The sequence below is a fragment of the Toxoplasma gondii genome, chromosome XII, assembly GCF_000006565.2.
Source record: "Toxoplasma gondii ME49 chromosome XII, whole genome shotgun sequence".
Classification (NCBI taxonomy): domain Eukaryota; phylum Apicomplexa; class Conoidasida; order Eucoccidiorida; family Sarcocystidae; genus Toxoplasma; species Toxoplasma gondii.
This window is the reverse complement of record NC_031480.1, coordinates 1,238,060-1,252,664: the sequence shown is the minus strand read 5'-3', so window position 1 is coordinate 1,252,664 and position 14,605 is coordinate 1,238,060. Positions and strand designations below refer to the sequence as shown.

The window sequence follows — 14,605 nt, the reverse complement described above, 5'->3', positions numbered from 1 at the left end:
AAAGTAGCTGATACGGTGAGGAATGAGCATGCTGCCGATTCAAAATCGTCAGTCGCGGCTACAGCAGTGTTTTATGTACATCCTCGTTTTCTTTTTATTCAAGAAACCCAGGTAACATGTGCTTGAAGGGCGGACTTGGGTAGAATGGCCCTCGAACGTTGGTGCCGAGGGGTTCGGTGCAGCCTTCCATCCTGGGCTGTAATGTGTCTTGCGTATTTTCTCTGCGGGCCTGCAGTCGGAACTGCCTTCATAGTCCCTCAACGCAACCTGCATAGCTTTACCAGGAATTTCCGTGTCCTTCCCTTGGTTGGGAAGCGATGGTTTGCAGGAGATGCAGCTGTGCAACACTGTAAAGGCTGGTTTCAGCAAACGGGACTCTCCCCTCGGTCACTCCCAGGGAGTGTCGGCCAGGTGACGGCCTGGTCTGCGGTCACAGAAGGATGTCCTTCTTTCGAAGATGCAGTCCATGAAACTTCGCTTCCTAGTGACTGGGTGGAGAGGAGTGAACCCACAGCTCTAGGGGCGGATGCGACACTCTCAAGCATTCCATCCGAGCTACCTGAGCCTGGAACGCCGCGGAACAGCTTCTCATGGGGCACCCGGAAAAGGTACTGACGAGAGAATGCTTTCTCAGAATTGATCCTTCGCCTTCTGTGAGAAACACTGTCACGAGGACTGCAATCTTTTCAGGTATATCTTTTCTGTACAGCTGTGCAGCGTTCACGCTTTTGACCGGAGGGTACCCGTGATGTGACTTGCGGGTTGGGTAGAACCTAGTCCAGCTGTCTGTCATCTTCTGAACGGGAGTTAGGAAGCCGTAACAACTAATATGTGCATCGCGGTTTCTCCGGTGTGCGCGTGGGCAGGTCTTATGCAAGGGTTCGGCTTCCCCCTGGTTCTGGAAAGCTAACGATCAACAACAGAGACGCAACCGACTATCTTCAAGACAATCCATGGTGGATTCATAATTGCATCGCGCCACTCATGGAACTGCAGCTGGAGAATGAATTTGATATCATTGCGGAGGTAAGCCACGTTAGCTAGGTTCGGGTGACAGTCGATATGTTTCGCAATGATTTCTTACAGCGTCTTTCCTACGTTTTTGCTTGCCTTCGACATCAGGCCCACGGGGGAGGCCTGGGCGGGCAGTCTGGCGCAATCATGCTTGCTGTCGCTCGGGAGATTGTGCGACAGCGACCGGAACTGCGACCCCCTCTTCGGCGAGCAGGTTTTCTGACCGTAGACGCAAGGAAGGTCGAGAGGAAGAAATTTGGTCTTCGGAAGGCGAGAAAGAAGGAACAGTACAGCAAACGGTAGGGTGCGTAGGTCATGACACTGCTCAACGTGTCCGGCAAACCCGTTTTTTCCTCTACCATGCCATTTGGTAGCTTTCTCCATCGAGAAGAAGCTGAAGAATGAACAGCTCGTTCGCGGCTCGAAACCGGCTCGTAAAGGTCTCTGCCGCCACATTAGAAGGTTTTTGTGGTAATCTTCGTAGCTTGTACAACTGTGCCACAGGGCTTGTTATAGTAGTACTCGTCTTGAGTGATGGAGCCGTTGCGTCCAGGTCGATGTCCAGCCTGAACGGGCACCAGGTCCACCTGGAAAACGGAGGCGATCATTTGCATCGGTTTAATAGCAACGTTTGGGCTACTCCGGGTGACTCACGGGTTCTCCTCGAAGTTGCTGATAATTAATGTTATGGTGTAAACGCGTGTATGTGAGGATGCTGCTAATGGACTGGCCTACCTGCAATAGGCGTTTACGGGTGGCAAGAATCCAGCCCTCCTCACCAGTAGGATTGGACGGTGAACCTGTTTGGTAACCAGATTTGAATCAATTTCTCGAGGAACAGGTCAGCAGACTCTTACCGCTGCAGAAATGAGCTTCGTTTTGCCGTGGAGTTCCAGGTGCATCCGTGGAACTTGAAGCATTCTGCTAAGAAATAGAACCACATAAGTTGGTCCATGCACTCTCCCAGGCTTACCAAAACGAAATAGGAACAGGCGGGATTCTCATCGCACCTATGTGGCAAGCCGCCATATAGAGACTTCACAAGAGGGCAGCTCGTCTGGTCGCTTACGCTGAGGCGGCATCGGAGAACGATAGCAAACCCGAGACCACTTTGATACGGTTTTCCCCTGCACATATGCCCTGCAACCCGACTGTGTAAAAATGCTGGATTATTGGAGGGCTACTGGCTTACAGCGCTAGTGTTCAGATGCACTGCATAGTTCGGTGCAGCGGCTGCGGAATATAAACATTTCTTATCTGTTGTGAAGCATGCTTTCACGAGATAGAAACGCACCACGAAGGGTGCTGCCTTTCACCATCAACACCCAGTATCCCGTCCGCGTCGACCCCATCCATCCTTGTCCTGAGCCATTTCAAGCCACAGACTGAGCACGGTGTCAGTAGTCGAAGTCGTGGTTTCCTACCATTACAGTACCTATAACAATCGCCGTTTTCTGGGACTTCGGTAATCTTCGCAAACACGGCGCACGTACCAGCTGGCTCCCGTGCCCGGCAGCACTCCCGTTTTGAAACCTGTGGGCAGAGGTTCTTCGATGGTGTGTGCGCGGCCGTACGAGAAAAAACTGCATTCTGGGTTCTCTGCGCATGCCTGTCGAGCTTCTTCAACGCTTTTGGCCCCTGACTACGGAGCAACACTGACAGTAACGCAAGGCAGAACCTTTTTTCATTCAACATACCGTCGATATGTCCTCAGCAAGTTTGATAGAGTTCCCCTCACAGTAGGTTCGCGTGTGCGGAACAATCAGGAAATCATCTGCCGGGGGTGCCTGAAGAGCAACGGCGCCTTCTTCCGCGGGTTCTTTCACCTCGGCACCTGCCTTCGACTCGCCCAACGATTCCGCCGCGTCTGCGTTTAGCAAGTTTGTTTGAGAGTGTAGTTCTGGCTCTGCAAACCGTGGCCAGTTCTTCTGAAGCCGGGAGGGTGGCTGATGAGAACTGATTTGCCTAAGTTTAGTGAGATGTCGGGGGCCTTTCTCTAAACTGGAAAGTCCCTTTTCTGATGGGGCACCCCAAGCACTCGTAAAACATGCACTTGCCCCGAGCAGGAAGCAGGCAGCCGAAAGGAGCCTCATTGTGAATACCAGGGAGAAAAAGAGAGCAAATACACGTAGGTGGCTTTACACAAAAAACTGAAGTCTTGCGACTTTTGCCGCAGTGTGTCATTGGCTGTATGTACAGCGGGCTTGAAGCACCACAGCAGTGCCACAACCGTGGCCGATACTTGTTTTTGAACACTCGTTGCCTGGCGGATGTCAATCACAAATACAAGATAAATTCTTTCGGTGTGCACGAACACCAGCCTGAACACAGCTCGATATATCTTCTGGTGGATCAAACTACATGCCTTGGTGAAAAGTAAGAATCTGCGCGCTGTTGGGTGCACTACACAAAACGCGCGGCGTCGCTCCCTGCCCGCAGTTGATGTGCTGAAATGCTAAATCTTATCGAGTCCCGTGTTCCGAGCAAAGTTAAATCGATTCAACTACATGTACGTACAGACCGCAACAGTTTGAAGCGATACATGTAAAGGTACGGCCTAGTAGGCATTCGGATAGTAACGTGGGACAAGGTTCATGACAGCGCCGGCGCTCTATAAAACTGTTTGCCTTTTGGTAGTTGCGTTGACACTTAGCTCTCCTTCGCGATGTCTTTGGGTGACGCCATTCCTGCGGTTGCCGGTCAGTTCTAGCGCTCCACGATATCTGTGACTAAAGGAAAAAACAGTAGTGTTTGTCCTACGCAATACGCTTAACGTCAAGGATGTAACGCGGTACATAGTAGGACGACGGAAAAGGGCAGCATCCGAAGCAGAGTCTCAGTTTCGCGTCTCTTGTGCGGCAGATTCTGTGTCATCTACTTTGCCATACGTATTTTCAACAAACCGTTATCGTTCACATTAAAGGAATCTGCATTTCAAGTTATAGTTACTCTCAGTGTACCCAAAGAGGCGCACGTGTAACCATCATAACGGCGCCCATGGAGACCTATCACGCCAGCTCTCTAGAAGCGTAGTCACGGTCCTAACTCCTGTGAAGACAGAGCAAAAAGCCATCTCCGAGCGACCACGTGCACTCGCTCCGCTCTCACTCATCCGGATCGGCCACATTCCCCGATTGGTCGAGAGCCTGCATCTTCTTTTCCTCGAAATACTCTTCCTCGAGTTCCCTCAACGTGGAATTATGGACTTTCACGTTCAAAGCTGTCTCTAGTAAAACGTTCGCATCCAGTTGACTAGGTGTCAGCTTCAGTGCTTCCAGAATTGCTTCGAAGGAAGCGGTGAACAGATCCTCCTGCAAGACCACACAACATGACCAACAGAACTCACAACAGGCATGCATTTTTGAAGACCCGTTTAGTTTTATCTGGTGGTACACTACCAATCGGTTTACGACGTCATGCTGTGTATGACCCGGTGCCGTTAAAATATACTCTGGCAATGATTAATAAAGAAAGGTACCACTAACTTTGGGGGAAATAGAGCGCATTTCTATTTGTGAGTGCTGCTATGAAATTGAGTGACAGGGCCATTATCGGCACGCAATTAAGACACCACGCGTTGCCGTCGAAGAGGAGAATTCTTTACCTGCTTGATCTGCAAAATTGCCAACGCTGTGCGAAAAAGCATTTTCTCTCCATCATTGAGGAAGACATCCCAAATCTTGACAACGCAGTCGAAGGAGAAGTTGTACGAGAAAAGCGTCATCATCCAGCTGCTGAGGTACATGCTTGGCTCTACTCCTTCATTCCGGAGATGAACGCTGAGGCTGTATGCACGCAGAAAAACGTTTTATTGAACTACAGATCTCACGACACCCTCACAACGCAGAAGGGTGCCCGGTCTCTTGTTGCATCGATGGCCGCTTCGTGACCGACCAGTCTGAGTGGAAGCACGCGGTCGCTCCCTAACTTCAGAAGCAACGAAGCGAGTCCTTCCGGCACAGCGTTGCCTACGAAGGAACGTTCTAGGCCAATGTATCGCTCACCGGGGCATGTGTTTTTGTAACAGCCGTTGGAACTGGAAAAAGTACTTTTCAAGCGTCGGCAGGCCAGGAGTGAACAAACCCTGCATATTGTGCTTGTGAAGTAAGCAGACGAGCATATAGAAAGCGTCCTCTTCGTTCATATACATCAGAAGGATGCCGCTTAAGAAACCCATTCCCTGACAGTATCCTGCACACATGAATCGACAAGTGGATCACAGAATACGTACAGCACTATATTTCGTCCACGGTTTCCGCTGTATCCTGTGTGGTGGCGAATATTCTGACGACGCAAGCTTACCAACGTCAGGGTTGAAGATAGCATAGGCCTTTAACACGTTGAACAGTGCCTTGAGGGGAAACACAAGTAACTCCGTCGCATGCAGCACATGGTGGAAACCGTAGTGTTCCTCTGGGCGCACACAGCTGCGAATCGACTTCATTAGGTGTGGTCTCCGATTCAAAAACGTAACGTGACGCTTTCTGATCATAACAGCACGCAATGACAACTGGAAAAGAGATCCAGCTCTATCTCACCTGCTGTCCCTTCTGGTGCATGTCCCGGAACAGAATATGCTTCGGAAATGTTCGATTTATATCCCTCGCAATTATCGGGCCAAGATTTGTTAGGCTGTCCTCAGTCCAGATTTTGGAGGTCACCAGCTTGAAGTACATGTCTGGCTCGTACCCCGCTGAAGAGAAACACACAGCCAACCGGAGACAGCCATGACTCGAACGCGGCGCGCGTTTGACGAGATAAACCGCTTCTCTAAAATTACAAATTGTTTCCTGAAACACAATAACGCTACGTGTGGCACTCTGAGAACCTAGGCGTCTCCGTGACCACAAATCACCTCTTGCAGTGGCTCTTACCTTCTTGTTTCATCTTCTGCACCCCCGCGAGAAGCTGCCACACGACGCCTCGCAGACAGTCAGGCACACCTGCCCTGACTTTCTGCTTGAGGACGTGTTTCTTCTTCTCCTTCATTTCTTCTCCATCTACGCACAAAAACCGCCATTGTTCCAATTGCCGCAGTTGACTCATGTACGCAGAGAGCAGCTTCCGATCCACACAGGCAGCTGCTGTCCCTCCAGACGACGCGCTATCCTCTCCATCTGAAATGAAAACACACGGCACCAAGCGCTTAATGATGTGGCCAGTTGGTTTAAAGAAAGAAGCGACGCTTCAGATCAACTTAAAGGGATGACCGCCTAAGAAACCCACTGAACATGTGCATCTACACTCCCTCACCCATGTTAACTTCCAAGCTTTCCGCGAGTTCCACCCTCCATAAACTGGTAGGCGGTGCCCTGCCCTCGCCTGCCTCTCTGGTGGTAGTTCTGCCCAGACAATTTCCAAACGGAAAAACGTACACCTCGAAAGGGGGCCCCCCACGTATTCCGGAAAGACTATTTACATTGGGAAACGAGCATTTTGTAACGGCCTGCCAGGACCAAAGACCCGCACGCGTTATCCCCGCGTAGAACTGACGCGCGTCGCATGGCCCGTACAAGAAGCCACTCGCGAAAACTGTTTTCCCGGTTACACACAGCACAGCCATTTTGAAGTATTTCTTGCAGGAATTTTAGCAACTACATGCGAACCTATCTGTTACAGTGAAGACGAGCTCGGAAACGGTCTAAATCTATTCCATGTGCATTGCAGGTTAACATCGGAGTGGAATCTCACGTGCCCTCACGAAGATGAAGGCGGTCAGTGTCGTTTCCAGGCGGTCAGAGTGACCGTGCACGCACCCTGTCGCGGACGTCTTTGCTCCTCCAACGACGCGGCAGATCCGCGACCCTTGTGTATTTTCTTCGGCTCAGAAAAGCCATGCGCGTAGTCACAGAGCGAGTGCAGGTCAGGGGGAAAGAACGCTTGCGGGCGAAGTGTTGGAAACAGATAGGAAAGCATGTCCAGAGGTTCAGGCGACGCAGCGACATCGCTGGAACAGTGGTCGGGCTCTTCTCGACAATGGGGACGTCGAGTCCATTTTTCTTCGATGGAAGGCGAGAGAGACCTTCGAGCTGCGGGCACTTCGACAAGCGGCACAGAAGCATCCCCCTCCTGTTGGCCAGAGACGTGCCGCTGCAAGCCACCGTCTACGTATCGTTCGGCCGCCATTTCGGCAGGATGCAGCAAAGGCTTTTTGTCACGGTCCAGCCTTAGAAAAAAAAGTTCTTTGTTTCCCTTCCACAGTCGGATGTTTTGTTCGAGATGCACGGCCCGATTAGTTTGTGAAAAATCGAAACAAAGACGGATTTTCAGTGTTCACCAGGCGAAAAAGGGCTGGCGTTTTTCCGTACAATGTCGGATACGGACAAGTCATGTGAGGTGACAGCAGTGCCTGCGCGCTGGGAAGCCGAGACAGCTCATGGACAGCCGTGACGCAGAAACTGGATTTTCACACCAAGCAAATCGCTGAAAAGGTGTACGTCTGGGGTCGAAAACAGAGGCTTTGGGGAAGAGGTATTGGCGGAACCGACGAACCAGCTGGTCCCTCATACGATAGCGACGCGAGAGGGGACGTTACGCCAGCAAAACGAGGCAGCTTCAATTTCGAGCGAAAAAGAAGAGGTATTCTTAGCGAAGTGCATGTACGAAAGAGCTCACACATCACAGCGTTCATTTGCTAGAGAGCAAGGAGCCTGGGCATTCGCTCAAGGGGGGAGCGGTGGTATCTACGCCACCATGCAAAACGCAGATGTCAGCTTCTGACTTTACAGTGGTCAGGCGAAAACGCACGTGACATCGAAATTCCTACCCCAAAGCAAGATGTACCTGCGTGTCCCGTAGAGAAAAGCGAAAAGACTGTCAACCCGCGAAAGAAAAGACCCAGCCGGAAACCGCCGGACTGTGTATTCGCAGACGGAAGAGCCGCAGACAAGGCAGCAAAAACCGAATGCAAGCAACACAGATCCAGTCTGCTCCGTTCATATCGTTATTCGCTAGAGGTGGAGAAACTGACGCGGATCTTTCGAGGATACTGGTAGAGGGAACACACGTTTTCCCTTCGCAAAAGAGGCGAGGGAAGAAGAACAGACGTTTCCCAATGAGAGAGAAAGACGAGCAGATGCGGAAAAAGGAAGGCTGCTAGAAACTGCTTTGCTGAAACACTTGACTCTGTGCAAGAAACCACGAGAGTACGGTGAAGAAGGGGCGGCAGTGCCCAACTTGCGTCAGAACGTGTCTTAACAGATCGAACGAAAAGAAACACATTCCAGATAGAAGAAAGAAAACGTCTGAAACGAACATCTGCGTCCATTTTTTATTCCTTTCCACTCTTCTTTTCTACCGAGCCGAACGGGTGTAAGCCCGACACGGAGTTAGGCACACCACACTATTGAACAGCAAGAGAAAAAGTGGCAAACGCAATGTTTCTTTGGAAGACGAACAACTTCGGGGGCGAGTTTCCTCTCTACAAAAGAAGGCATTACGCAGAAGCCTGCAGTGGTACGGAGCGAAAACGTCCAAGAAACGTACCTTTTCTTTGGCACCGTCTCATTCATCGACGGCAGCAACACGCGCTCGCTTATGGGAGCGCCGCCAGGACTACAGAGCAAAAGCGGTTTTCTTTGACTCCAGTCAACCGGATGAAACGCGAAAACATTTTCAGTTTCTACGTCATGTTTCCGACTTAGGTTCCTGTCCTCTGGAGAAAAACGTGGACCGAATTTCGCCGGGGTTCTCGTTTTCCGTAAACACCCACTCGCTGCGAACCCCTGCCCGCCTCTGTGTCTCTGTGTCTTGCGCGGCCTTCCCTGGAAAGGATCGTTTTTCCACGAAGCATGCAGCGCGAAAACGCGAGGATTCTGAGAAAAGGTGAAAGGGGATGGTTTTGCGTCAACAGACGACAAGACCCGGGGGCGGAGAGGTTGACGCGAGCGCTTGCCAGAGTTTCTCTTGGAAAGAAGCGTCCAGCCCCCATCGAAAACTGTTTCCTAGCCGCCTTGCGTCTTAACTTGTCTACATTCACTTCATGTTATGGTCTCTCAAATCGAAGGGAAGTGGCTTTTCCTCCGTGCCGACATCAAGACAGCGGCCGCCTGTCGCGCGCTCTTCCGACCTTTTGAAACGGTAGAATCGTTTTATTATCTTGGGTTTTCATCTCTTTTATCACAAAATACACTTAGCGAAGATACAGACTTTCCTGGGTAGACAATCCCAGTTGCACAGCTCCCCATCGTCAACTATCGCCGCCTGTCTTGTTCGTGGCCTTGTGACCTTGTCGAGAGTCGACCTGTTCGATATTTTCCTGAGCCTTTGATCCGCTTTTCTCTTGAATCGCTTCTCACTTTTTTTCTTTTCATTTCGACCAACGTCGCGGGGACTGTGGCTGAAGTCCGCGAGACACGTCGCAGCCTAAAGTGGAGTTTTTCCGTGTCGCCTGAATCGACCTCCGGGACCTGCGTGGCTCTTGTAAAAAGAAGTCCATTTCCTCAGGGTCTCGACTATTGTTGACACTCACGACTCTTCTGGTCTACCTTCCACAAGACCGGACGGTGTTCACGGGTCGAAGGGATAAAAACGGTGGCTTGTTCCTGAAGTTGCTGGAGTCACCAAGTCGGGACCACAAAGACGCAACAGAGTTTTATACCGATTAGACGGAAAAAGTGCGACTCTTGCCTCGTCTTCCCGTTCCTCTGGCTGTGCACCTCATTTCCCGACCAGCGATCACCTCATTAAGCACATAGACGCGAAAGACAGTCAATGTCGTTGACTTCAGCAAGTACTTGTATGCCATCCACCGTTTGACTTGCATCAGAGGAAACGTGTGGAATTTATCCTCCGCTCGAATCGCAGCAATCGCGGCACTTCCTGCTTCTTGTCAACCCTCGTTTCCGCCTCCCCCTCCTCTGCGGCGTTCTCCCTTCTTGGACGGTCGCTCCTGCCTACACAAAGATTAACCGTGAACTGTCTTCACCGGGGAACCTGTTTCACCAGAAGCCTCTGTGTGGTCGCTACAACTGAACGCCACCGACCATCTTTCTGGCGGCATCTCCGCAACGAACTGTCGCAGCAGGTCACCTTCTTTCACGCAATGGATCATCAGTTCTCTCAGAGTCAGTTGGGCATGGGCGACGGCGGCTTCGGCGGCAGCCAGTCCACGCGGTCGAAGCTCGCGGTGTTGAGCGAACGGATTCATGGTTTTGAAAAGCAGATGGAGTCTGAGGCCAAGCAGAGAAGGGAGAGTGAAGAGAGTCGGGTTATTGCGATCAAGGAAGCCATCACGAAACTGGAGAAAACTCTCAATGCGGAAATCAAGCGCCGCGTCGAGGCGAACAAAGCTCTCCAGGCAGTGAGTCGGAAACAGGAAACTTGAAACATGCAGATTGGAATTTCCATTCAAATGCGTTTTCGTCTCAAGCTCGACGTCGGCTTCTCGGCGCGTGCGTAGGATCTCCATGTTTCGAGTGTCTCTGTTCATCGTGGCGACCGACTTCTTCCCTGCAGAATTCTGGAGTGGCCTTGCTTGGACAATGTACCCTCCACTAAGTACTAGTTTGACGGTTCTAAATCGTAAGGCTAGTGAGTTGTTACTTGGAGGACTTGCTGTACTTGGTATCAGGAGTATCCTTAGTTCTATAAACTTCCTTGGTGCATGTGTCATTTTGCATCTTTCTTCCCTCAAATCCTTGTTTTTCGCGAATGCAAAAAACACGCCTGGACGTCCAGAGAGAATTCTTTCGTTTCTCTGCCCATCTGTCTACCTCGCGTTTCGACGAGTGCCTGCAGTCGACTCTTGTCTCACGAACAGCCAAGTCAAGAGCCCTCTCAAACGTGTGTGCTTCATCATTCGCTTTTCATGGAGGATCCTCTGTTTTCTGTGCATCTTTGACTACCGCTTGCGGAGGCAGACATATTCAAATGTTCACAGGGGCATATTCATGAACACACAGGTGCAGATGTGTGTCTGTGTGACTCGCGACGAGAGTGTGCGTCTTTGTAGATGGGCAGTGGAATGTGGAAGCAGGGTTTGGCCTCCTTCGATTCCGTCTCTTCTGGGTAGCTCCCGGCGCAATTACCACATGACAACCTTTTCAAACATTGGCTCTCCACGAATAATCCGCGATCCGGAAGTGTACAACGCAAATCAAACAGGGACATTGTAGTGTTCAGGATTCTGAATAGGACTCCCGTTAGGAGATACTGACATCCGTTTTCTCTAGGCTTGCTCTGCACCTCCGCCACCTTGCTGGACTGCTCAAGACGGGTAGAAATGTTCATTCAAGACGGCAGGGAGCCACGTTGCTGTAATGCTGTCGTGGTGTAGCGACGCGTGAATCGGTCCTGAGGATTTCTCTGTCTGTGTTTCAGATGTTTGAAAGCCAGCTGCTTGGTGTCCAAGACAAGCTGTCTTCCATCTTCGTGGAGAAATTCGACCAACTGCAGAGCGCTCTCGACGCCCTGAATGACAGACTAACCGTTGTGGAACGCGAATCTGCGATCGAGAAAGAGAAACAGGCAAAGGAGTGGGAAGAGAAGAACGTCGTCATCTCCAAAGACATGTCCACGATCAAGGTAGGTCCGATGCGGACTCATAATGAGGCATGCATCTTTCACTGCTGAGGCAAAAGATATCTCTAGAATCGACGCCACCAGCGCTGGCGCAGAGACTCACCCAGAGACAGCCTTAGGCTTTTGGGGGAATGCAGCAAGTGCACATTTGTTTGTGTCCTCAACTGGAAGAGATTTGTAGATGCAGTTCAACGACGAAGTCTGTCTCCTCAAATCACGCGATAAGAAGGGAATAGACCGTCCAAGGACGCATATGTAGACAGTCTTGCCTCTACTGAATATGACTCCAGTTGGGAGGACATACCGGCAAGCAAATTTTTCGTGGTTGCTCTACACCACTCCAAGCGTCGGGTGGTTTTCTCACGAGTGTGCATTCAGAGGGTACTTACACCGGACGGATACACGCTTAGAAAGATGTTTTTGCCTTTTTCTGAAGACAGAAAGGCTGCCTGTGAAGGGTTCATGCACATAGCCAGTGATTGGGCTTGGACACGAGTTGGCAAAGGTTTTTTGAGCAAAATATATGCCATCTCAGGATCAGAAAAGGAAGACTTGTGCATTCTGCAAAGGGTGGCTTTCCGGGCGCCAAAACTGCAAACAGTCGCGCAGTGTGTTTGATCACTTTTCCCGGGGATCAAAATTCCCAGATCGTTCCACAGAAAGTTGTGCACTTGATTTCCTGTTTTTTTTCGACTTTCTAGGCAGCGCTCGAGACCGAGAGTCAGTTGAGACAAGAGCGAGAAGTCCAGCTCGCCAAGAGACTCGGAGAACTCGAGTATCGCACAGAGGGAAAATTCGAAGCGGAGAAAGTGAGTGCAGCAGAAAAGCGAGTTTTCCATCAGATCTCCCTCGTGCGAAATCGACTTCTGAGCCAAATAAAAAGTCTGCAAGCGCTCAACAGTCGTGAATGCGTTGATCTTTCCGTCTCTTCTGGAGCTTCAGGGTCTTTCGTAATGGTTCTCCTGAATCGGACACGTGTCTCATTTTCGTTTCGTACGGTTGAAGAACCTACCCGGATATTAGGCTTCTTTTCCTTTTTTCAGTACATTCATGATTTACCGAAGCGATAGGGACGGGGTCGCTAAGACCCCTGTGCGTTTCGCTGTCCCGCCCTAGTTCTTTTCCGCCGGCATAAGGTTTGCTCAACGTGGCCCCTCGAAACTGCGCTTGTTTTTTAGAACACTCGCCAGCAGAAATACGAGCAGGCGCACGAGGAGATGGAAGAGGCGAAGAGAATTCGCGAGCGGAACGAAGAGAAATTTCAGACCTTCGTCTTGGAGGAAATTGCTGCTCTCAAAAATGGCCTCGTCCTCGAGTCTCAGGTGCGCAGTTCTTTGTGGGGTTTGTCGACCTGCAAAAAGAGTTCACACACTAAAATATGTGCTTGCTTTTGAAACGCTTTGACGGAAATCGTCCACAGTTTAAGCTAGCCAAACCGAATCGACTCCTCCTTCGACAGGCAAGACCTATAAAAGAGATAGCTGTTCACGAACCCTTTGCAAAGGAACAGCCAGACAGGCGGGAGGCATGCAAGCACACATAAATCCATTCCCGCAAGTTCCTCCATGTTCAGGGATGTACACCTCAGACTATGTATTCGAGTTTCTGAGATGATCTTGTGCGTACGGGGGTACTTACTTTCAACACCGCACAATATGCTAAAAACACCATTCATGTACGGTAGGAAGAGGTCTTACGAACGGTTGGAATTAGTGAGAAATGAATTTCATCCAACGGTATGTCAGAGAGTGACGACAGAATAGTGGGAGAACAGCACTTGGAGAAGACTCAGAGCGTTTCAAACCGACACGCAGAGCACCTTCCCAGCGGCTTGAGATACAGAGGAGTGGGAGGCCGTGCCTCTGGTGTATTTTACAAACTTTCGCTCTCTAGAGAAATTCTTGGTGTATCCCGGCAGACCGAGTTCGTGTTTTGTGCGTCGTGTAGGCCCGAGAAGGAGCAGACGATGATATCGTCCAAGCTGTCAACCACTACACGACGGCTCTGCAAGACGCGTTGCGTCTCGTCACGACAGCCTGAGAAAAGAGTCTTTCTCTGGTGTCTGAAATGGATGCCTCTTTGCGAAGGAGTGTTGTTCGGAGTCCTTTGTTTACAGCTTCTACCGTCACGCTCATGGATATCTGATGGGTGGTGTATGCCTGGTGACAGTCACGCAAACGAACTCATGTGTGTGTTGTTTCGGAAGTTGGTTCTTCAGCAGTCAAATGGGACACCGTATGAAGGTCTATCTCTCTCTTTTTGTCCTGTGAAAGCATTCTAGAGAACTAAAACGTCGACCGTCCGATAGCGGACGCGAAAAAAGGGACTCTCAATGGAATCCGAGAGTAGAACCAAGTAGCAAATCCTTTTTTTGTGTTTCTCTACCCAAGCTGACAGCATCTGTTTTAGGTCGGTGCGTATGTTGGTGAAGATGTCTCCGTGCAGATGTGGGGATGCATGATTCTCTGAAACACCAAGACCTTTTCTGCAGTTGAGTGCTGGAAAGACACTGGCGTCCGAGTTGCAGTTTCTTTTAGCTGCGTGGCCGAACGAGGAGCCAAGAGTCCGGCCTGTGCCATGTGACATTTTTGCTTTCTCGTCCGGGTGGCACGCTTTCTTGAGACCCGTAACACGTGGTGCCTAGATACTCTGGTTCGGGTGTACCTGTCGCTCGGAATCCAGAGACGTTCGCCTCTTTAGTCACGGCTCTTTCGTTTTGGCTGCTGTGTCCGAGTCGTCAAAAAAGTTGGAGACAAGACCTAAAGCCATGGAACCTGAGCAGGAATTGGATTTTTTCCTTGCTTCGGATTCTTGTGTTGCCACAAATGGCAAAAGATTTCCTAAGCACCTTCACATTTTCACGAACAAAACCCTGCACGCACCTAATTTTTCTGTACAAACTACAAATACAAGCATGTGTGTGTCAACCGGGCATGTCTGCGTATACAACTAGACAATCCTGCGCATTTGCATTCATTCTGCTTCAACTGAGTCAAAAAAATACATTTTAGGTCCATCTGCGCATATGGATGCTCGATCATGTAATGTTGAGCACTAACTTGCTTGCTGA

At 50.4% G+C, this 14,605-nt stretch overlaps 4 protein-coding genes across 4 annotated transcripts; 2 read left to right on the top strand and 2 right to left on the bottom strand.

The window, feature by feature from the left end:
- The first annotated feature begins 65 nt into the window (after positions 1 to 65).
- On the top strand, positions 66 to 1,849 carry RPS9 (ribosomal protein RPS9). Its single transcript, XM_002370618.2, has 3 exons — positions 66 to 608; positions 867 to 1,026; positions 1,123 to 1,849. The coding sequence occupies exons 1-3, from the start codon at positions 145 to 147 to the stop codon at positions 1,315 to 1,317; spliced, it is 819 nt and encodes a 272-aa protein (XP_002370659.1). The 5' UTR covers positions 66 to 144; the 3' UTR covers positions 1,318 to 1,849.
- On the bottom strand, positions 1,336 to 3,424 carry TGME49_218860 (hypothetical protein). The gene is made up of 11 exons (XM_018779822.1): positions 2,712 to 3,424; positions 2,508 to 2,656; positions 2,439 to 2,449; positions 2,309 to 2,377; positions 2,207 to 2,247; positions 2,084 to 2,154; positions 1,988 to 2,024; positions 1,872 to 1,935; positions 1,750 to 1,814; positions 1,669 to 1,686; positions 1,336 to 1,601 (listed from the first exon to the last, which is right to left on the bottom strand). Exons 1-11 carry the CDS (start codon positions 3,105 to 3,107, stop codon positions 1,470 to 1,472), a joined length of 1,053 nt encoding a protein of 350 aa, XP_018634823.1. The 5' UTR covers positions 3,108 to 3,424; the 3' UTR covers positions 1,336 to 1,469.
- A 230-nt stretch (positions 3,425 to 3,654) lies between these two features.
- TGME49_218870 (TBC domain-containing protein) lies at positions 3,655 to 8,638 on the bottom strand. Its single transcript, XM_002370620.2, has 7 exons — positions 6,771 to 8,638; positions 5,889 to 6,131; positions 5,553 to 5,707; positions 5,317 to 5,365; positions 5,019 to 5,205; positions 4,619 to 4,799; positions 3,655 to 4,325 (listed from the first exon to the last, which is right to left on the bottom strand). Exons 1-7 carry the CDS (start codon positions 7,138 to 7,140, stop codon positions 4,119 to 4,121), a joined length of 1,392 nt encoding a protein of 463 aa, XP_002370661.1. The 5' UTR covers positions 7,141 to 8,638; the 3' UTR covers positions 3,655 to 4,118.
- Positions 8,639 to 8,912: 274 nt separating this feature from the next.
- On the top strand, positions 8,913 to 14,415 carry TGME49_218880 (SF-assemblin, putative). The gene is made up of 5 exons (XM_018779823.1): positions 8,913 to 10,315; positions 11,335 to 11,538; positions 12,237 to 12,344; positions 12,714 to 12,857; positions 13,483 to 14,415. The coding sequence occupies exons 1-5, from the start codon at positions 10,058 to 10,060 to the stop codon at positions 13,573 to 13,575; spliced, it is 807 nt and encodes a 268-aa protein (XP_018634822.1). The 5' UTR covers positions 8,913 to 10,057; the 3' UTR covers positions 13,576 to 14,415.
- Positions 14,416 to 14,605: the final 190 nt, after the last annotated feature.